General features: G+C 44.8%; 4 protein-coding genes across 4 annotated transcripts in view; all 4 read right to left on the bottom strand.

Moving 5' to 3' along the window:
- Positions 1-23,488, bottom strand: part of GRIA4 (glutamate ionotropic receptor AMPA type subunit 4) — a 291,800-nt gene that overhangs the window by 215,305 nt on the left and 53,007 nt on the right. The gene's annotated exons all lie outside the window — the stretch shown is intronic.
- Positions 4,027-4,623, bottom strand: LOC129151206 (interferon lambda-3-like). The gene has a single exon (XM_054725263.1). The coding sequence runs from the start codon at positions 4,621-4,623 to the stop codon at positions 4,027-4,029; it is 597 nt and encodes a 198-aa protein (XP_054581238.1).
- Positions 13,140-13,736, bottom strand: LOC129151205 (interferon lambda-3-like). The gene has a single exon (XM_054725262.1). The coding sequence runs from the start codon at positions 13,734-13,736 to the stop codon at positions 13,140-13,142; it is 597 nt and encodes a 198-aa protein (XP_054581237.1).
- LOC129151204 (interferon lambda-3-like) lies at positions 21,978-22,574 on the bottom strand. The gene has a single exon (XM_054725261.1). It carries the CDS (start codon positions 22,572-22,574, stop codon positions 21,978-21,980), a length of 597 nt encoding a protein of 198 aa, XP_054581236.1.

The following is a 23,488-nucleotide window of genomic DNA, read 5'->3' as shown; positions in this document are numbered from 1 at the left end:
GAATATTATTCTTCTATGAAAAGCTTACCATGATCATATACATGCAGTATGAGCTGTAATCTATATACACTGCAACACTGATGGGGTTTTTATGTTTGATAGATATTCTTACACTAGAGGCCTGGTGCTCAAAATTTGTGCACGGGACAGTGGGGAGGGGTGTCCCTCAGGCCAGCCTGCACCCTCTCCAATCTGGGATCCCTCTCACAATCCAGGACTGCTGGCTCCCAACTGCTCGCCTGCCTGCCTTCCTGATTGCCCCTAACCGCTTCTGCCTGCCAGCCTGATCACCCCCTAACCACTCCCCTGCCAGCCTGATTGATGACTAACTGCTCCCCTGCCAGCATGTTTGCCCCTAACTGCCCTCCCCTTTAGGCCTGGTCACCCCTAACTACCCTCTCCTGCAGGCGTGGTCCCCCCAACTGCTCTCTCCTGTAGGCCTGGGTCCCACCCAACTGCCCTTCCCTGCAGGCCCGGTCACCCCCAACATTCCTCCTCTGCTGGTCTGGTCACCCCTAACTCCCTCCTCTGCAGGCATGATTGCCCCCAACTGCCCTCCCTTGCAGGCCTGGACCCTCCCAACTGCCCTCCCCTACTGGCCATCTTGTGCCGACCATCTTGTGTCCACATGGGGGCAGGATCTTTGAACACATGGGGACAGCCATCTTGTGTGTTGGAGTGATCGTCAATCTGCATATTACTCTTTTATTAGATAGGATATCTTCCTTTTTCTCAGTGTTTTAAAAATTTTACTGATATTCACTTAATAAAACTGTAAAGTCACATATCAAACATTTGCAGACCTTTGTCTTTAGGAATTTTGGCGTAGCACAGAGTGATTTTCTTTCCCAGGAATTGATCTTGAAATAATGGTAGGTAACAACAAACAGAAGGCTTGTAAGCCATGAGTGACAACTTCACAGGGAGAGCTCTGCCTCTAGTTGTTTGCACAAGGGGAATTCCTAACCAAATCTGGGCCCCCATTGAATTCTATTTTCTAGAAATGTTGAACGAAAACTAAGCGGACCCAACTTATTTCACTCTGGTTTAGTCTGTGGAGCAACTATCTTTGACTTGCCTTTGAAATCAGAGGAACTATGTTTAAAAACATGAATGAAGCACAGGAGCAGCCAACCCGGCCTGGTGGATTTCAGTTCCTGATTCCCTTTCCCTTCCTAAATCCTCTCTGTGTTCTGCTCCTTTGGACCTATAAACACTTTTATGGTAACTGCAGTAGTTTTCTGTTACTTTCTAGTGAAGAGTAAGAAAAATGAAGACTTTTGGAATCATGTACATCATTTTCCCTTTGATTAAAATGATTGAAATGAATTGCTGCCACGTTAATATATAGAATGGGCTCTCAAGCCTTAAATTTTCCAGGCCTCCCCTCTGTCATGTCTCCACAAACTTAGGCTTCATCCCAATGGTATTTGAATCATAAATTTTTTTGAAAAAAATTATTCTTTGAATAATGTGTTATTTTAGGCTCCATTAAAAACAACTTTGAAGATTTTTTTGAATAGTCACTGATTAAAATTTCTATCACATAAATATAGCTTTTCTTTATATAAAATATGAGAATATAAGGCAAGATATACACATATTAAATAGAATGTTTCACCTTCATGGGGAGTGAAACACTCTAGTCGCGTCATTGGCTTGCAATTATTGGGTTACTTCATAGATTATTCCATGTAAGTAAAAACTTCCAACTAATTGAAGCATGTAATTAAGTGGCCATTTAAAAAAGCTTGTACTTTGAAAGAATATTGTCTTAAATTTATTATGTGCCACCTCTCTTTCTTTTAAAAATTATTTTTTCTCATAATAAAGGCAATATATATTCACTGAAGAACAATTGTAAAATAAAGATAAATATAAAGAAAAAAAGTTAAAATCACCTATAATTTTAATTTCAAAAACAAACACCTTTAATGATGTTAAGGACATGATTTTTATGTATGTCATGCTGTGTGGTGTGCTTATATGTGTGTGAGTATGTGTGTTTGTGTGTGTTTACATGCTCAGTATGGAACACCAATGATGAAAGAGAATCATTGATTGGCTGCCTCCTGCATGCCCCCTACTGGGGGTTAACCTTGCAACCTGGGCATGTGCCCTTTGACCAGAATCAAACCCAGAGCCCTTCAATCCTCAGGCTGATGCTCTATTCACTGAGCTAAACCAGCGAGGGCAAGGTTCTGGGTTTCTTAAAAAATCATTTAGATTTTCCAAAACCAAGGACATTTTATGTAGCCTTCTGGTACCATAGAGAGTCTTGTTGACATCTGAGGTGTATATGTTGTTGAGCATCACTATGTGCCTGGCATTCTGCTAAACAGTTTACATGAATTATCTCACTGAATTTCCATAAAATTCTTCTGAGGTTAGTGGTAGACCTCAAATTCAGATATATGCTATCTGGTTTAAAAATATCTCTCTTTACCATTTATCCGTTATCTACTCATATATATGTATATACACATATACACATACACTCATATACTAATATATATATATTCATACTAGTGTCCCAGTGCACAAAATTCGTGCACAGGGTGGGTATTCCTCAACCTGGCCTCCACCCTCTCCAATCTGGATCCCTCGGGGGACATCCTTCTTACAATCTGGGACTGCTGGCTCCTAACCGCTCACCTACCTGCCTGCCTGATCGCTCCTAAACACTCTGCCTGCAGGCCTGCTCTCCCCCAATTGCCCACCCCGCTGGCCTTCTTGCCCCCGACTGCCCCCCGTCGCTGGCCTGATCGCCCCTAACTGTCCCCCACCAGCCTGCTTACCGCCAACTGACCCCTCTGCCTGCCTGCTCGCCCCCAACTGCCCCCCCCGGCTGGCCTGCTCACCCCCAACTGGACCCCCTGCTGGCCTGCTTGCCCTCAACTGACCCCCCCCCACCGGCCTGATCACTCCGAACTGCCTTCTCCTCCTGGCCTGATCACCCCTCTCCACCTCTGCCTCAGCCCCACCACCATGGCTTTATCTGGAAGGATGTCTGGAAGGTCTCCTGGAAGGTCTCCCGGAGGGTAATTAGCATATTACCCTTTTATTCGTATAGATATACATATATACATGTCCTATATAATAAAAGCCTAATATGCAAATTGTCCCCTTGGGTGATCATTCAACCTGGAGTTCGACCACTTGTTATGATGTGCACTGACCACAGGGGCGACACGGGACATGGCAGGCATCGGCAACAGAGTGCTGGCAGCGGGAAGCAGTGGAGGCTGCTGGCCCTGATAAGAGCGGGAAAGCGGCGGGATGGAGGGGCAGGTGAGTGTCTGGTGCCAGGCCAAGGTGGGTAGGAGCAGGAGGCCTGATTGCCCTGCTTATCGCCCCACAGATGGCTATCAGCGGTGGTAGGGTGGGGCTGCTGTCCGGCTCTCAGGAACTGAGGGAGCCAGGTGGGGGACCTGGCCCCAATAGATCACCCCACAAGCAGGATGGTGAGAGGGCAGCACCAGGCCATGGCAGGGTGCAAGGCGGGGCTGCAGGGTTGTGAGGCTGGAGGCATGAGCTGGGGCCTGATCTCCAAAGGCTACCCTGAAGGACCCCACCTATGCACAAATTCATGCACTGGGCCTCTAGTATACATATATACACATATACATATATACATATACACATATACACACACATATATATATATATATATATACATATACACATATATACATATATACATATACATACTTAGTATATATATATATATACATATATATATATATATATACATATATCACAAGAATATACTGGATTTCCAATTTAATTTTCCTTATTAATGTTGAGACAAGTTTGGTAAATCCTTTTTTTTTTTGACATCTTGTCCTCATAGTTTATTTGCAAAATTTTTACAAAAAGTAGAAAAATAAATATTTTGTCAGGTCTGAGTTTGACAATTCACACATATAAATATATAAATAGAGATTGGGTGTCAATAAATTAAAAAAGGGGGCATGCATAAATAGAATCCAAGATGCTGGGACAGGTGGCCGGCGGGTCTCAGGGTCAGGCACACAGGTCTCCAGCAGCGACACATTTCAGGTCACGGGTGAGGAGGCGGAAGAGGTTGAATGTGACAGAGGCTTCAAGGCAGTCCTGGGATTCCTTCTTCCCGGCCTCCCGGAGGCGATGCAGCCACTGGCGGAGGTGGCCCCGGGGCCTGGGGCCTGCTGTGGCCTGAGCTGGGACACAGGCCTGAAGCTGGGAGTGGATGTGGTGCAGCGTGTGAAGGGGCTGGTCCAGGATGTCCCCCAGGGTCGAGTTGTTCAAGGCCCCCAGGACCTTCAGTGTCAGGGCCAGCTCAGCCTCCAAGGCCACGGGGCGCTCCCACACCTGCAGCTGCCTCAGGTCCCGGGTCCTGGGGAGTGGGCGGGAGCTGCAGCTCCAGTTCTTGAGCAGGAGCGACTCTTCCAGGGCGTCCTTGGTCCTCTTGAAGGCTTTCATCTCTTGTGGGGACAGAGACTTGAACTGGCCCATGTGGCAGCCCCTGGCACCCAGGTGGGTCCTGGGGGGCGTAGGGGCAGGAACTGCTCCTGTCCTGGTCAGCACCGTGGCCGTCAGCACCAGCACCAGCGTGCACCACACAGCCCAGCCCGGCTTCATCCTGGTCTCTGGTCTCTGGTATCTGGTGTCTGGTCTCTGTCAGCAGATGGGGATCCAAGTGTCCACGCAGAGGCTGTCACCTGGCCTCACCCAGCCTTGTTTGGTGTCTCTGGTCTCAGCCTCCTCTTCTGGGTCTCAGCCTGCTGCTCTGTGTGTATGTCTGAACTTGCAGCTCTGCTGTGATGCAATGCCGCACTGGGCTCCATGGTGCAGCTTTTAGCCTGGACAGTCGGGCAATCCCAGCTGATGTAGGAAAAGTGAAAACACACCTGCCACTAGGGGAGGCCCCAGGCTGGGGAAGGCCAGCCTGTGTAGGGCGGGGCCTTGAGCCAGTTGAGCAGCTAAAGCAAAAGAGAAAGTGATACAGGCTCTGATTCACCTAAGAAGGTGAGGTCATGAGAGGAATCTCAGGATAAGGACAGCCTCAGCCCCACAGAGAGGGGGCAGTGTGCCGTGCTCAGGTTGGGGCATAGAGACCTGCCTTTCTGTGGGATACCCCAGTGCAGGGAGAGGAGGAGAAAGGCACCTCCAGGGGGGGTTGCTACAAAGAACCTGGAACCTCCAAGAGGGAGGCTGTCAGGGGAGGAGAGAAGAGGACAGGAGAAGGCTGCTGGGGGTGGGAGAGAGTCAGAAAGGCAAAGCAGCCTGGAATGAAGAGAGGAGACCAGCTCCTCCTCCCTTCCCCACTCAGCACTGAGAGAAAAAGAAGGGGAGGCAGGCAACTTGACAGACATCTTTAATTGTCCAGATGCAGAGGGACCCTGGGATAGGAGGCTCTGCTGGGAATTGAGGTGTGGCCCAGGACTTCAAGGAGCCTGCTGAGTGTGTGACAAATGCTTTCGTCATTCATCAAGTATAACTCAGACCCACTTTGCATTTGGCACTTCTTAAGGTGCCAGGAATAGCATTGAAAACAAATCTCATTAAACAAAATTTGTTAGAGCTTATTTATTTATTTATTTATTTATTTATTTATTTTTTTATTTTTTACTTGATTTCAGAGAGGAAGGGAGAGGGAGAGAGAGAAACATCAATGATGAGAAAGATTCATTGATTGCCTGCATCCTGCATGACCCCTACTGGGTATCCAGGCTGCAACCTGGGCATGTGTCCTTGACCAAAACTAAACCCTGGACCCTTCAGTCTACAGGCCAACACTCTATCCAAAGAGTCAAACCAGCTAGGACAGATCTTTTCTTAATTTTTAAACATTTTTTAAGTTATTTAAAAAATAATCTTTATTGTTGAGAATATTACTGATGTCCCCTTTCCCGCCCACCTCTGTAACCCTCCCTCTACCCAGTCCCTGATTAATTTGTGAAATTAATTAGTAAATATCTAGAGTGCTGTTGAGGCAATGAAGCATAGGCCAGATGAATTTCTCTGTGGAGAAGTCTAGACTATGCAGGTCAAGGGTTAAGGATACAGGAACTGATAAGAGAACTCAGACCCAAATACACTTTTTGGTAACTGATTATAGTAGGTCTTCAGTTCACCAATGGGGACAGTTTGCAAGCTTTCACCTATCATTTGGAAAACACAATGAATTTCCTATGTATCTTCCATTTCATATTTACTTTGCAACTAGGGGCCCAGTGCATGAAATTCATGCACTGGTAGGGTCCCTAGTCACTGCTGGCTGCCTGCTGGGGCCTCCCTTCCCTGGCTGCTAGGTAGGGTCTTCCTTTGTTCAGGCCAACCTCTGGTGGTCAGCACACTCATAAAAGTGTTTGAACTTTCGGTCGGTTGAATTCCTGAGGGGATACTTTACATATTAGGCTTTTCTATATATAGATCAACAAGAGGGTACTGTCTCTTTTTTCATTAAATTCCTTTAAAAGCCTACTATCCTTGTGTCAAGTATAGAATAAACAAATCTACAGGGAGGAAATAAATGCCTCCCTTTTTGTAGGGTAGGGGTATATTCTTTTTATCATTCTTTCTAGGTTACCTGGGTATGCTTTGCCTTTGAGTTCACTAGAAGTTTAAAGTAAGCAGGAGTTACACTGTGTATTGTTGCTCATCTGATTATTGTGGGGATTATAAGTCATTTTTAAAAGAACAGTAGGTAAAGGTGAAAGGATTAATCGAAAAAAAAAAAGAAAAGAAAATACAATCTCATGGACAGACAAAAAGATACATAAAAGAAATGTGAGTTGAATTAAACCTATCTATGAAGGGACATAATATCAATGAAAAATATAATTGTTTTTGTCTCAAGGGACTAAAATGAATGCTTCTTTTTTGTTTTTGTTTTTGTTAATCCTCACGAGAAGATATTTTCCCCATTGATGTTTAGAGAAAGTGGAAGGGAGGGAAGGAGTGGGAGGGGGAGAGAGAGAGAGAGAGAGAGAGAGAGAGAGAGAGAGAGAGAGAGAGAGAAACATCAATGTGAAAGAGATACATCCATTGGTTTCTTCCTGCACCTACCACAACTTGGGCCATGGATTGAATCTGCAACCCAGTTATGTGCCCTTGACCAAGAATCAGATTTGTGACCCTTAGGTGTGTGGGGCCACACTGTAACCATTGAGTAACACTGGCCAGTGCTAAGGACTAAACTAATTCTACATAGAGGCATTAACTTTTACTTTACATGAACAACTAAATAGTCACCAATATAAAATGAAATTAACCCTGAAATTTGGAAAAAAAGACAAAGTTATGCAATGTGCTTTTCTATAAAATTCATTTCTGATAAAAACAAAATGTGGATTCTAATTATTGGAAAATAAGAAACTATAGTAAGTTTGTAGGAATAAAGGCCGTAGTAGAACCAGGAGATCAGCAGCTAAGATGTCCTTTTTACAGTAAGAGGATCATTGTGGGATGGCTTCGAAGGTTTTAAACCAGCCCTGCAGAAGTTCCAGGGAAACAACATAATGATGAAAGGGGCCACGGGGGGTGTCTGATTGCTGGTTTAGGCCCAATCCTGGTGATCGAGCCTAAACCGGCAGTAGGACATCCCTCTCACAAACCAGGACTGCTGGCTCCTATCTGCTCACCTGCCTGCTTGCCTGATCACCCCTAACTGCTACCCCTGCCAACAAGGTCGCCCCTAACTGTCCCCACCACTGGCTTGGTCGGCCCTCACTGCACCCTGCTCTGCCTCCCTGGTTGCCCCTTACTGCCCACCCCTGCAGGACTGGTTGTCCATCACTGACCCCCCCGCCAGCCTGGTTGCCCCCAACTGCCCCCCCCCACACCAGCCTGGTCACCCCACGCAGCCTGCTGTTCAGTCATTTGGTGGTCCCTCACTAAAACCCCTGCTGGCCTTGTTGCCCCACACAGTTTGCTGTTTGATCGTTACTGCTATTGTGATGGCATCCCAGAAAATTTGCATATTCCTGTATTATTAGTATAGATTCTATGAGTTTGGGCTTTTTTTTCCCCCTGTTCCTGGTAGGTAGTAAAGTGCATATTCCCAATAATAAAACTATGGATAATAAAAACTGAAAGGCTTTTAAAGCAAAGGAGACAACCACACACGAGGAGACCCTGTAACAGGGCAGATGAGAGGCACTCATCTCTTTGAGAACTAGCCAGCTCTCTCCAATGCCATTATTGGAACACTTTTACTCTTCTAAGCAATTCCTTGAGTCAGTTGATGACCCATCGGAAGCAGACATTCTATAGCTTTTAAAAAAGTGCTGTTGAATTGAAAGGCATAATCCATAAATGGGAGCTGATGTATATAAATGTGAATATTATTCTTCTATGGAAAGCTTACTAGGATCATATACCGGTTAATAATGCGGATTTTGTTATCAAAGAAAACAGGATAATTTCAAGAGAAACATCAAAAGTGCTTTATTCAAAGTAATGTCCATCGCTAACTACACATTTCCCCCATCTTTCAGGTAATTTGTGGATATCGTCCCAATAGAACTTTCCTTGTTTAAGGCAAACCATTCAGAAACCCAATTTTCCACTTCTTTTACGTTTTGAAGTGCTGGGCAGAAAGTGTGTGCGCCATCGATCGAAACAAGGGGTAATCTGAAGGAGCAAGGTCTGGTGAATACAGCAGGTGGGTTCATACTTCCCAGGCAAGATCTTTTAACGGGTCTTTGACTGGTTTTGAAGTGTGTGATGGTGTGTCATCATGAAGCAAAATTACTTCTCCAGGTCTTCTATCCCATTCTGGTTGTTTCACAATGAAAGCGTGGTTCAAAAACCTGGTTTCATAATTCAACACACCTTCCTGATCCTACCAAATGCAGAGCACGCACTGTCTTCTTCCTGAAGCGATTTGGGCTTGCAGTCTATGTTGATGGTTGACCTGGATCAACCCATGATTTTGTGCATTTGGGATTCTCAAAATAAAACCACTTTTTATCACCAGTCACAATTCGATGCAAAAAAGACTTTCTTTCCTGCAGTTGTAGCAATAATTTACTGATAACGTTTCAGGTTTCCATTTGTCTTTAGTTCACTTGATGTGGCACCCATTTTCCTTCCTTTAAAATCTTTCCCATTGCTTGTAAACGATTGGAAATTGTTTGCTGAGCAACATTTAATCTTTCTGCAAGTTGTTTTTGAGTTTGACATGCATCTTAATCCATTAATGCTGGTAATCGTTGGTCTTTAAACTTTTTCGGTTGACCTGGATGTTCTTTGTCTTTCACATTGAAATCATCACTTTTAAAGCATTTAAACCAGCATTCACAAGTATCTTGAGATGGAGCATGTTCACCATAAGCTTCCGGAGTAAACGATAACTTTCAGCAGCACTTATCTTCAAGATAATGAATTAAAACTTCCCGTAAATGTTCTTTTTCGGGCACTTAATTCACATTTTGAAGTGTAAAAATATCTATGATGTTAACACCTTCAGAAAATTAGACATACAAAGATTTGAAGCTTGCTGTCAATACAACAAAATAACATACATATCAAATCGCATATATATCAACATATGTGTAACTCCATCTATTGAAAAAAATCTGCATTATTAACAGGTACACCTGTTATGCAGTATGACCAGTAATCTGTATACATTGCGACACTGATGGGATTTTTATGTTTGATGGATATTCTTACATATCTTCCTTTTTATCAGTGTTTTAAAAGTATTACTGATATTCACTTAATAAAATTGTTAAGTCACGTGTCAAACATTTGCAGACCTTTGTCTTTAGGAATTTTGGCGTAGCACACAGTGATTTTCTTTCCCAGGAATTGATGTTGAAATAATGGTAGGTAACAACAAACAGAAGGCTTGTAAGCCATGAGTGACAGCTCCACAGGGAGAGCTCTGCCTCTAGTTGTTTGCACAAGGGGAATTCCTCACCAAATCTGGGCCCCCATTGAATTCTATTTTCTAGAAATGTTGAATGAAAACTAAGCGGACCCAACTTATTTCACCCTGGCTTAGTCTGTGGAGCAACTATATATATATATATATATATATATGTGTATATATATATATATATATATATTTAAAATATATTTTATTAATTTTTTACAGAGAAGAAGGGATAGGGATAGAGAGACAGAAACATCGAAGGGAGAGAAACATTGATCAGCTGCCTCCTGCACACCTCCTACTTGAGGAAGTGCCTGCAACCAAGGTACATGCCCTCTACCGGAATCGAACCTGGGACCTTTCATTCCACAGGCTGACGCTCTATCCACTGATCAAAACCACCTCGGGCTGGAGCAACTATCTTTGACTTGCCTTTGAAATCAGAGGAACTATGTTTAAAAACATGAATGAAGCACAGGAGCAGCCAACCCGGCCTGGTGGATTTCAGTTCCTGATCCCTTTCCCTTCCTAAATCCTCTCTGTGTTCTGCTCCTTTGGACCTATAAACACTTTTATGGTAACTGCAGTAGTTTTCTGTTACTTTCTAGTGAAGAATTACAAAAACGAAGACTTTTGGAATCATGTACATCATTTTCCCTTTGATTAAAACAACTGAAATGAATTGCTGCCACGTTAATATATAGAATGGGCTCTCAAGTCTTAAATTTTCCAGGCCTCCCCTCTGTCATGTCTTCACAAACTTAGGCTTCAATGCAATAGTATTTAAATCATAAACATTTTTTAAAAATTTATTCTTTGCATAATGTGTTATTTTGGGCTCCGTTAAAACAACTTTGAAGGTTTTTTTGAAGTCACTGATTAAAAATTATATCACATAAATATAGCTTTTCTTTATATAAAATATGAGAATATAAGGTAAGATATACACATATTAAATAGAATGTTTCACCTTCATGGGGAGTGAAACACTCTAGTCCTCATTTGCTTGCAATTATTGGGTTATTTCATAGATTATTCCATGTAAGTAAAAACTTACAACTAATTGAAGCATATAACTAAGTGGCCATTTAAAGAAGCTTGTACTTTGAAAGAATATTGTCTTAAATTTATTATGTACCACCTCTCTTTCTTTTAAAAATTATTTATTCTCATAATAAAGGCAATATATATTCATTGAAGAACAACTGTAAAATAAAGATAAATATGAAGAAATAAGTTAAAATCACCTATAATTTTAATTCCAAAAGCAAACAATTTTAATGATGTTAAGGACATGGTTTTTATGTCTAACACTAGAGGCTTGATGCATGAAAATTCATGCACTGGAGAGGGGGTCCCTCAGCCCAGCCTGCCCCCTCTCAAAGTTCAGAGCCCTCAAGGTTCTGGGTTTTTTCTTTTATTTTTTTTTAAAAATATTTTTATTGATTTCAGAGAGGAAAAAAGAGGAAGAGAGAGATAGAAACACCAATGAGGAGAGAGAATCATTGATGGCTGCCTCCTGCATGCTCCCTACGGGGGTTGAGCTTGCAACCCGGGCATGTGCCCTTTGACCGGAATCGAACCCAGGGCCCTTCAATTCACAGGCTGATGCTCTATCTTCTGAGCCAAATCAACTAGTGCAAGGTTCTGGGTTTTTTAAAAAATTATTTACTTTTCAAAACCAAGAACATTTTATGTAGCCATCTGGTACCAGAGAAAGTCTAGTTGACATCTGAGGTGTATATGTTGGTGAGCATCACTCTGTGCCTGGCATTCTGCTAAATAGTTTACATGAATTATCTCACTGAATTGCCATAAAATACTTCTGAGGTTTGTGGTAAACCTCAAATTCAGATATATGCTATCTGGTTTAAAAATATCTCTTTTTATCATTTAGCCATTATCTACTCATATATATGTATATACACATATACACATATACGTATATACATACATACATAGATACATATAGTGGCCCAAAATTCATGCATGGGGCGGGTGTCCCTCAGCCCGGCTTGTACTCTTTCCAATCTGGAATCCCACAAGGGCAGTCTGACATCCATCTCCCATTCTGAGACTGCTGGCTCCTATCCGCTCACCTGCCTGCCTGCCTGATTGCCTCTAACCACTCTGCTGCTGGCCTGCTCTCCCCTGCTGACCACCCTGCTGGCCTTCTTGCCCCACCTGCAACCCCTAATTGGCTTGATAGCCCCCATCTCTCCTCCCCTGCAACCCTGCTCGCCTCCAACTGCCCTCCACCAGCCTGCTCACCCACAACTGACCCCTCTACCAGCCTGATCATCCCCAACTGCCTTCCCCTCCTGTCCTGATCGCCCTTAACCACCTCTGCCTCAGCCCCGCCACCATGGCATTGTCTGGAAGGACATCCGGAAGGTCTCCAGATCTAATTAGTATATTACCCCTTTATTAGATAGATATACATATGTACATATCCTATATAATAAAAGCCTAATATGCAAACTGTCTCCTTGAGTGGTCATTCGACCTGGAGTTCGACTGCTTGCGATGATGTGTACTGACCACAAGGGGGCAGCGCAAAACATGATGGGCATAGGCAACAGGGTGCTAGCAGCAGAGGTGGCACTGCTGGACCCAATGGGACCAGATGAGAGCAGGAAAGCAGCGGGATGGGGGAACAGTAGAGCGGGTAGCACCAGGCCAAGGTGGTTGTGAGCGGGGGGCCTGATTGCCCCGCCTATCGCCCCACAGATGGTGATCAGCGATGGAAGGGGTGGGACCTCCGCTCCGTTCCCAGGCACTGAGAGATCCGGGTGGGGGACCTGGCCCTGATAGATGTCCCCACAGGCAGGATGGAACAGGTGAGAGGGAGCACGAAGCCATGGCAGGGCGCCAGGCAGGGCTGTGGAGCTGATAGTCTGGGGCACAATCCCCACATGCCACCCCAAGGGACCACAGCCATGCACGGAATCATGCACTGGGCCTCTAGTATTCATATATACATATATACATATACATACTTAGTGTACATATACATATATCACAAGAATATATTGGATTTCCAATTTGCTTTTCTTAATTAATGTTGAGACAAGTTGATAAATTCTTTTGTATTCATTATTTATTTGCAAAATTTTTACAAAAGTAGAAAAATAAATATTTTGTCAGGTCTGAGTTTGACAATTCACACATATAAATATATAAATAGTGGTTGGGTGTCAATAAATTAAAAAAGGGGGGATGCATAAATAAAATCCAAGATGCTGGGACAGGTGGCTGGCGGGTCTCAGGGTCAGGCACACAGGTCTCCAGCAGCGACACATTTCAGGTCACGGGTGAGGAGGCGGAAGAGGTTGAATGTGACAGAGGCTTCAAGGCAGTCCTGGGATTCCTTCTTCCCGGCCTCCCGGAGGCGATGCAGCCACTGGCGGAGGTGGCCCCGGGGCCTGGGGCCTGCTGTGGCCTGAGCTGGGACACAGGCCTGAAGCTGGGAGTGGATGTGGTGCAGCGTGTGAAGGGGCTGGTCCAGGATGTCCCCCAGGGTCGAGTTGTTCAAGGCCCCCAGGACCTTCAGTGTCAGGGCCAGCTCAGCCTCCAAGGCCACGGGGCGCTCCCACACCTGCAGCTGCCTCAGGTCCCGGGTCCTGGGGAGTGGGCGGGAGCTGCAGCTCCAGTTCTTGAGCAGGAGCGACTCTTCCAGGGCGTCCTTGGCCCTCTTGAAGGCCTTCATCTCTTGTGGGGACAGAGACTTGAACTGGCCCATGTGGCAGCCCCTGGCACCCAGGTGGGTCCTGGGGGGCGTAGGGGCAGGAACTGCTCCTGTCCTGGTCAGCACCGTGGCCGTCAGCACCAGCACCAGCGTGCACCACACAGCCCAGCCCGGCTTCATCCTGGTCTCTGGTCTCTGGTCTCTGGTGTCTGGTGTCTGGTCTCTGTCAGCAGATGGGGATCCAAGTGTCCACGCAGAGGCTGTCACCTGGCCTCACCCAGCCTTGTTTGGTGTCTCTGTTCTCAGCCTCCTCTTCTGGGTCTCAGCCTGCTGCTCTGTGTGTATGTCTGAACTTGCAGCTCTGCTGTGATGCAATGCCGCACTGGGCTCCATGGTGCAGCTTTTAGCCTGGACAGTCGGGCAATCCCAGGTGATGTAGGAAAAGTGAAAACACACCTGCCACTAGGGGAGGCCCCAGGCTGGGGAAGGCCAGCCTGTGTAGGGCGGGGCCTTGAGCCAGTTGAGCAGCTAAAGCAAAAGAGAAAGTGATACAGGCTCTGATTCACCTACAGAAGGTGAGGTCATGAGAGGAATCTCAGGATAAGGACAGCCTCAGCCCCACAGAGAGGGGTCAGTGTGCCCTGCTGGGTAGGGGCATAGAGACCTGCCTTTCTGTGGGATAGCCCAGTGCAGGGAGAGGAGGAGAAAGGCACCTCCAGGGGGGTTGCCACAAAGAACCTGGAACCTCCAAGAGGGAGGCTGTCAGGGGAGGGGGAAGAGGAAAGGAGAAGGCTGCTGGGGGTGGGAGAGAGTCAGAAAGGCAAAGCAGCCTGGAATGAAGAGAGGAGACCAGCCCCTCCTCCCTTCCCCACTCAGCACTGAGAGAAAAAGAAGGGGAGGAGGGGACCTTGACAGACATCTTTAATTGTCCAGATGCAGAGGGACCCTGGGATAGGAGGCTCTGCTGGGAATTGAGGTGTGGCCCAGGACTTCAAGGATCCTGCTGAGTGTGTGAGAAATGCTTTCGTCACTCATCAAGTATAACTCAGCCCCCACTTTGCATTTGGCACTTCTTAAGGTGCCAGGAATAGCATTGAAAACAAATCTCATTAAACAAAATTTCTTAGAGCTTATTTATTTATTTATTTATTTATTTTTACTTGATTTCAGAGAGGAAGGGAGAGGGAGAGAGAGAAACATCAATGATGAGAAAGATTCATTGATTGCCTGCATCCTGCATGACCCCTACTGGGTATCCAGGCTGCAACCTGGGCATGTGTCCTTGACCAAAACTAAACCCTGGACCCTTCAGTCTACAGGCCAACACTCTATCCAAAGAGTCAAACCAGCTAGGACAGATCTTTTTTTAATTTTTAAACATTTTTTTAAGTTATTTAAAAAATAATCTTTATTGTTGAGAATATTACTGATGTCCCCTTTCCCACCCACCTCTGTAACCCTCCCTCTACCCAGTCCCTGATTAATTTGTGAAATTAATTAGTAAATATCTAGAGTGCTGTTGAGGTAATGAAGCATAGGCCAGATGAATTTCTCTGTAGAGAAGTCTAGTCTATGCAGGTCAAGGGTTAAGGATACAGGAACTGATAAGAGAACTCAGACCCAAATACACTTTTTGGTAACTGATTATAGCAGGTCTTCAGTTCACCAATGGGGACAGTTTGCAAGCTTTCACCTATCATTTGGAAAACACAATGAATTTCCTATGTATCTTCCATTTCACATTTACTTTGCAACTAGGGGCCCAGTGCATGAAATTCGTGCACTGGTAGGGTCCCTAGTCACTGCTGGCTGCCTGCTGGGGCCTCCCTTCCCTGACTGCTGGCAAGGGCCTTCCTTTGTTCCAGGCCAACCATGGTGGTCAACGCACTCATAAAAGTGTTTGAACTTTCGGTTGTTCGAATTCCTGAGGGGATACTTTACATATTAGGCTTTTCTATATATAGATCAACAAGAGGGTACTGTCTCTTTTTTCATTAAATTCCTTTAAAAGCCTACTATCCTTGTGTCAAGTATAGAATAAACAAATCTACAGGGAGGAAATAAATGCCTCCCTTTTTGTAGGGTAGGGGTATATTCTTTTTATCATTCTTTCTAGGTTACCTGGGTATGCTTTGCCTTTGAGTTCACTAGAAGTTTAAAGTAAGCAGGAGTTACACTGTGTATTGTTGCTCATCTGATTATTGTGGGGATTATAAGTCATTTTTAAAAGAACAGTAGGTAAAGGTGAAAGGATTAAGCGAAAAAAAAAAGAAAAGAAAATACAATCTCATGGACAGACAAAAAGATACATAAAAGAAATGTGAGTTGAATTAAACCTATCTATGAAGGGACATAATATCAATGAAAAATATAATTGTTTTTGTCTCAAGGGACTAAAATGAATGCTTCTTTTTTGTTTTTGTTAATCCTCACGAGAAGATATTTTCCCCATTGATGTTTAGAGAAAGTGGAAGGGAGGGAAGGGTGGGAGGGGGATAGAGAGAGAGAAAGAGAGAGAGAGAGAGAGAGAGAGAGAGAGAGAGAGAGAGAGAGAAACATCAATGTGAAAGAGATACATCCATTGGTTTCTTCCTGCACCTACCACAACTTGGGCCATGGATTGAATCTGCAACCCAGTTATGTGCCCTTGACCAAGAATCAGATTTGTGACCCTTAGGTGTGTGGGGCCACACTGTAACCATTGAGTAACACTGGCCAGTGCTAAGGACTAAACTAATTCTACATAGAGGCATTTACTTTTACTTTACATGAACAACTAAATAGTCACCAATATAAAATGAAATTAACCCTGAAATTTGGAAAAAAAGACAAAGTTATGCAATGTGCTTTTCTATAAAATTCATTTCTGATAAAAACAAAATGTGGATTCTAATTATTGGAAAATAAGAAACTATAGTAAGTTTGTAGGAATAAAGGCCGTAGTAGAACCAGGAGATCAGCAGCTAAGATGTCCTTTTTACAGTAAGAGGATCATTGTGGGATGGCTTTGCAGGTTTTAAACCAGCCCTGCAGAAGTTCCAGGGAAACAACATAATGATGAAAGGGGCCACGGGGGGTGTCTGATTGCTGGTTTAGGCCCAATCCTGGTGATCGAGCCTAAACCGGCAGTAGGACATCCCTCTCACAAACCAGGACTGCTGGCTCCTATCTGCTCACCTGCCTGCTTGCCTGATCACCCCTAACTGCTACCCCTGCCAACAAGGTCGCCCCTAACTGTCCCCCCCCGCTGGCTTGGTCGGCCCTCACTGCCCCCTGCTCTGCCTCCATGGTTGCCCCTTACTGCCCACCCCTGCAGGACTGGTTGTCCATCACTGACCCCCCGCCAGCCTGGTTGCCCCCAACTGCCCCCCCCCACACCAGCCTGGTCACCCCACGCAGCCTGCTGTTCAGTCATTTGGTGGTCCCTCACTAAAACCCCTGCTGGCCTTGTTGCCCCACACAGTTTGCTGTTTGATCGTTACTGCTATTGTGATGGCATCCCAGAAAATTTGCATATTCCTGTATTATTAGTATAGATTCTATGAGTTTGGGCTTTTTTTTTCCCCCTGTTCCTGGTAGGTAGTAAAGTGCATATTCCCAATAATAAAACTATGGATAATAAAAACTGAAAGGCTTTTAAAGCAAAGGAGACAACCACACACGAGGAGACCCTGTAACAGGGCAGATGAGAGGCACTCATCTCTTTGAGAACTAGCCAGCTCTCTCCAATGCCATTATTGGAACACTTTTACTCTTCTAAGCAATTCCTTGAGTCAGTTGATGACCCATCGGAAGCAGACATTCTATAGCTTTTAAAAAAGTGCTGTTGAATTGAAAGGCATAATCCATAAATGGGAGCTGATGTATATAAATGTGAATATTATTCTTCTATGGAAAGCTTACTAGGATCATATACCGGTTAATAATGCGGATTTTGTTATCAAAGAAAACAGGATAATTTCAAGAGAAACATCAAAAGTGCTTTATTCAAAGTAATGTCCATCGCTAACTACACATTTCCCCCATCTTTCAGGTAATTTGTGGATATCGTCCCAATAGAACTTTCCTTGTTTAAGGCAAACCATTCAGAAACCCAATTTTCCACTTCTTTTACGTTTTGAAGTGCTGGGCAGAAAGTGTGTGCGCCATCGATCGAAACAAGGGGTAATCTGAAGGAGCAAGGTCTGGTGAATACAGCAGGTGGGTTAATACTTCCCAGGCAAGATCTTTTAACGGGTCTTTGACTGGTTTTGAAGTGTGTGATGGTGTGTCATCATGAAGCAAAATTACTTTGCCATGTCTTCTGTCCCATTCTGGTCATTTCACAGTCAAAGCATGGTTCAAAAACCTGGTTTTAGAAGCTCATAATTCAACACACCTTCCTGGTCCTACCTAATGCAGAGCACACACTGTCTTTTTTCTGAAGCGATTTGGCCTTGCAGTCTATGTTGATGGTTGACCTGGATCAACCCATGATTTTGTGCATTTGGGATTCTCAAAATAAAACCACTTTTCATCACCAGTCACAATTCGATGCAAAAAAGACTTTCTTTCCTGCAGTTGAAGCAGAATTTTACTGATAACTTCTCAGGTTTCCATTTGTCTTTCGTTAAGTTGATGTGACACCTATTTTCCTTCCTTTAAAATCTTTCCCATTGTTTGTAAACGATTGGAAATTGTTTGCTGAGCAAAATTTAATCTTTCTGCAAGTTGTTTTTGAGTTTGACATGCATCTTAATCCATTAATGCTGGTGATCGTTGGTCTTTAAACTTTTTTGGTTGACCTGGATGTTCTTTGTCTTTCACATTGAAATCATCACTTTTAAAGCATTTAAACCAGCGTTCACAAGTATCTTGAGATGGAGCATGTTCACCATAAGCTTCCGGAGTATAGGATAACTTTCAGCAGCACTTATCTTCAAGATAAAGTAATGAATTAAAACTTCCCACAAATGTTCTTTTTCGGGCACTTAATTTCACATTTTGAAGTGTAAAAATATCTATGATGTTAACACCTTCAGAAAATTAGACATACAAAGATTTGAAGCTTGCTGTCAATACAACAAAATAACATACATATCAAATCGCATATATATCAACATATGTGTAACTCCATCTATTGAAAAAAATCTGCATTATTAACAGGTACACCTGTTATGCAGTATGACCAGTAATCTGTATACATTGCGACACTGATGGGATTTTTATGTTTGATGGATATTCTTACATATCTTCCTTTTTATCAGTGTTTTAAAAGTATTACTGATATTCACTTAATAAAATTGTAAAGTCACGTGTCAAACATTTGCAGACCTTTGTCTTTAGGAATTTTGGCGTAGCACACAGTGATTTTCTTTCCCAGGAATTGATGTTGAAATAATGGTAGGTAACAACAAACAGAAGGCTTGTAAGCCATGAGTGACAACTCCACAGGGAGAGCTCTGCCTGTAGTTGTTTGCACAAGGGGAATTCCTCACCAAATCTGGGCCCCCATTGAATTCTATTTTCTAGAAATGTTGAACGAAAACTAAGCGGACCCAACTTGTTTCACTCTGGTTTAGTCTGTGGAGCAACTATCTTTGACTTGCCTTTGAAATCAGAGGAACTATGTTTAAAAACATGAATGAAGCACAGGAGCAGCCAACCCGGCCTGGTGGATTTCAGTTCCTGATTCCCTTTCCCTTCCTAAATCCTCTCTGTGTTCTGCTCCTTTGGACCTATAAACACTTTTATGGTAACTGCAGTAGTTTTCTGTTACTTTCTAGTGAAGAGTAAGAAAAATGAAGACTTTTGGAATCATGTACATCATTTTCCCTTTGATTAAAACAATTGAAATGAATTGCTGCCACGTTAATATATAGAATGGGCTCTCAAGTCTTAAATTTTCCAGGCCTCCCCTCTGTCATGTCTTCACAAACTTAGGCTTCAATGCAATAGTATTTAAATCATAAACATTTTTTAAAAATTTATTCTTTGCATAATGTGTTATTTTGGGCTCCATTAAAACACTTTGAAGGCTTTTTTGAAGTCTCTGATTAAAAATTATATCACATAAATATAGCTTTTCTTTATATAAAATATGAGAATATAAGGTAAGATATACACATATTAAATAGAATGTTTCACCTTCATGGTGAGTGAAACACTCTAGTCCTCATTTGCTTGCAATTATTGGGTTATTTCATAGATTATTCCATGTAAGTAAAAACTTACAACTAATTGAAGCATATAACTAAGTGGCCATTTAAAAAAGCTTGTACTTTGAAAGAATATTGTCTTAAATTTATTATGTACCACCTCTCTTTCTTTTAAAAATTATTTATTCTCATAATAAAGGCAATATATATTCATTGAAGAACAACTGTAAAATAAAGATAAATATGAAGAAATAAGTTAAAACCACCTATAATTTTAATTCCAAAAGCAAACAATTTTAATGATGTTAAGGACATGGTTTTTATGTCTAACACTAGAGGCTTGATGCATGAAAATTCATGCATTGGAGAGGGGGTTCCTCAGCCCAGCCTGCCCCCTCTCAAAGTTCAGAGCCCTCAAGGTTCTGGGTTTTTTCTTTTTAAAAAAAAAAAAAATTTTTATTGATTTCAGAGAGGAAAAAAGAGGAAGAGAGAGATAGAAACACCCATGAGGAGAGAGAATCATTGATGGCTGCCTCCTGCATGCTCCCTATGGGGGTTGAGCTTGCAACCCGGGCATGTGCCCTTTGACCGGAATCGAACCCAGGGCCCTTCAATTCACAGGCTGATGCTCTATCTTCTGAGCCAAATCAACTAGTGCAAGGTTCTGGGTTTTTTAAAAAAATTATTTACTTTTCAAAACCAAGAACATTTTATGTAGCCATCTGGTACCAGAGAAAGTCTAGTTGACATCTGAGGTGTATATGTTGGTGAGCATCACTCTGTGCCTGGCATTCTGCTAAATAGTTTACATGAATTATCTCACTGAATTGCCATAAAATACTTCTGAGGTTTGTGGTAAACCTCAAATTCAGATATATGCTATCTGGTTTAAAAATATCTCTTTTTATCATTTATCCATTATCTACTCATATATATGTATATACACATATACACATATACGTATATACATACATACATAGATACATACTAGTGGCCCAAAATTCATGCATGGGGCGGGTGTCCCTCAGCCCGGCTTGTACTCTTTCCAATCTGGAATCCCACAAGGGCAGTCCGACATCCATCTCCCATTCTGAGACGGCTGGCTCCTATCCGCTCACCTGCCTGCCTGCCTGATTGCCTCTAACCACTCTGCTGCTGGCCTGCTCTCCCCTGCTGACCACCCTGCTGGCCTTCTTGCCCCACCTGCAACCCCTAATTGGCTTGATAGCCCCCATCTCTCCCCCCCTGCAACCCTGCTCGCCTCCAACTGCCCTCCACCAGCCTGCTCACCCACAACTGACCCCTCTACCAGCCTGATCATCCCCAACTGCCTTCCCCTCCTGTCCTGATCGCCCCTAACCACCTCTGCCTCAGCCCCGCCACCATGGCATTGTCTGGAAGGACATCCGGAAGGTCTCCAGATCTAATTAGTATATTACCCCTTTATTAGATAGATATACATATGTACATATCCTATATAATAAAAGCCTAATATGCAAATTGTCTCCTTGAGTGGTCATTCGACCTGGAGTTCGACTGCTTGCGATGATGTGTACTGACCACAAGGGGGCGGCGCAAAACATGATGGGCGTAGGCAACAGGGTGCTAGCAGCAGAGGTGGCACTGCTGGACCCAATGGGACCAGATGAGAGCAGGAAAGCAGCGGGATGGTGGAACAGTAGAGTGGGTGGCACCAGGCCAAGGTGGTTGCGAGTGGGGGCCTGATTGCCCCGCCTATCGCCCCACAGATGGTGATCAGCGATGGAAGGGGTGGGACCTCCGCTCCGTTCCCAGGCACTGAGAGATCCGGATGGGGGACCTGGCCCTGATAGATGTCCCCACAGGCAGGATGGAACAGGTGAGAGGGAGCACGAAGCCATGGCAGGGCGCCAGGCAGGGCTGTGGAGCTGATAGTCTGGGGCACAATCCCCACATGCCACCCCAAGGGACCACATCCATGCACGGAATCATGCACTGGGCCTCTAGTATTCATATATACATATATACATATACATACTTAGTGGACATATACATATATACAAGAATATATTGGATTTCCAATTTACTTTTCTTAATTAATGTTGAGACAAGTTGATAAATTCTTTTGTATTCATTATTTATTTGCAAAATTTTTACAAAAGTAGAAAAATAAATATTTTGTCAGGTCTGAGTTTGACAATTCACACATATAAATATATAAATAGTGGTTGGGTGTCAATAAATTAAAAAAGGGGGGATGCATAAATAAAATCCAAGATGCTGGGACAGGCGGCGGGTCTCAGGGTCAGGCACACAGGTCTCCAGCAGCGACACATTTCAGGTCACGGGTGAGGAGGCGGAAGAGGTTGAATGTGACAGAGGCTTCAAGGCAGTCCTGGGATTCCTTCTTCCCGGCCTCCCGGAGGCGATGCAGCCACTGGCGGAGGTGGCCCCGGGGCCTGGGGCCTGCTGTGGCCTGAGCTGGGACACAGGCCTGAAGCTGGGAGTGGATGTGGTGCAGCGTGTGAAGGGGCTGGTCCAGGATGTCCCCCAGGGTCGAGTTGTTCAAGGCCCCCAGGACCTTCAGTGTCAGGGCCAGCTCAGCCTCCAAGGCCACGGGGCGCTCCCACACCTGCAGCTGCCTCAGGTCCCGGGTCCTGGGGAGTGGGCGGGAGCTGCAGCTCCAGTTCTTGAGCAGGAGCGACTCTTCCAGGGCGTCCTTGGCCCTCTTGAAGGCCTTCATCTCTTGTGGGGACAGAGACTTGAACTGGCCCATGTGGCAGCCCCTGGCACCCAGGTGGGTCCTGGGGGGCGTAGGGGCAGGAACTGCTCCTGTCCTGGTCAGCACCGTGGCCGTCAGCACCAGCACCAGCGTGCACCACACAGCCCAGCCCGGCTTCATCCTGGTCTCTGGTGTCTGGTGTCTGGTGTCTGGTCTCTGTCAGCAGATGGGGATCCAAGTGTCCACGCAGAGGCTGTCACCTGGCCTCACCCAGCCTTGTTTGGTGTCTCTGGTCTCAGCCTCCTCTTCTGGGTCTCAGCCTGCTGCTCTGTGTGTATCTCTGAACTTGCAGCTCTGCTGTGATGCAATGCCGCACTGGGCTCCATGGTGCAGCTTTTAGCCTGGACAGTCGGGCAATCCCAGGTGATGTAGGAAAAGTGAAAACACACCTGCCACTAGGGGAGGCCCCAGGCTGGGGAAGGCCAGCCTGTGCAGGGCGGGGCCTTGAGCCAGTTGAGCAGCTAAAGCAAAAGAGAAAGTGATACAGGCTCTGATTCACCCACAGAAGGTGAGGTCATGAGAGGAATCTCAGGATAAGGACAGCCTCAGCCCCACAGAGAGGGGTCAGTGTGCCCTGCTGGGTAGGGGCATAGAGACCTGCCTTTCTGTGGGATACCCCAGTGCAGGGAGAGGAGGAGAAAGGCACCTCCAGGGGGGTTGCCACAAAGAACCTGGAACCTCCAAGAGGGAGGCTGTCAGGGGAGGGGGAAGAGGAAAGGAGAAGGCTGCTGGGGGTGGGAGAGAGTCAGAAAGGCAAAGCAGCCTGGAATGAAGAGAGGAGACCAGCCCCTCCTCCCTTCCCCACTCAGCACTGAGAGAAAAAGAAGGGGAGGCAGGCAACTTGACAGACATCTTTAATTGTCCAGATGCAGAGGGACCCTGGGATAGGAGGCTCTGCTGGGAATTGAGGTGTGGCCCAGGACTTCAAGGATCCTGCTGAGTGTGTGAGAAATGCTTTCGTCACTCATCAAGTATAACTCAGCCCCCACTTTGCATTTGGCACTTCTTAAGGTGCCAGGAATAGCATTGAAAAC

Source organism: Eptesicus fuscus, chromosome 13, assembly GCF_027574615.1.
Source record: "Eptesicus fuscus isolate TK198812 chromosome 13, DD_ASM_mEF_20220401, whole genome shotgun sequence".
NCBI classification, from domain to species: domain Eukaryota; kingdom Metazoa; phylum Chordata; class Mammalia; order Chiroptera; family Vespertilionidae; genus Eptesicus; species Eptesicus fuscus.
This window is presented reverse-complemented; position numbering and strand designations above follow the sequence as displayed.

What these genes read in the sequence shown, in the direction of transcription:
- LOC129151206 (XM_054725263.1), bottom strand. Translation starts at nt 4,623, where the DNA reads ATGAAGCCGGGCTGGGCTGTGTGGTGCACGCTGGTGCTGGTGCTGACG.
- LOC129151205 (XM_054725262.1), bottom strand. Translation starts at nt 13,736, where the DNA reads ATGAAGCCGGGCTGGGCTGTGTGGTGCACGCTGGTGCTGGTGCTGACG.
- LOC129151204 (XM_054725261.1), bottom strand. Translation starts at nt 22,574, where the DNA reads ATGAAGCCGGGCTGGGCTGTGTGGTGCACGCTGGTGCTGGTGCTGACG.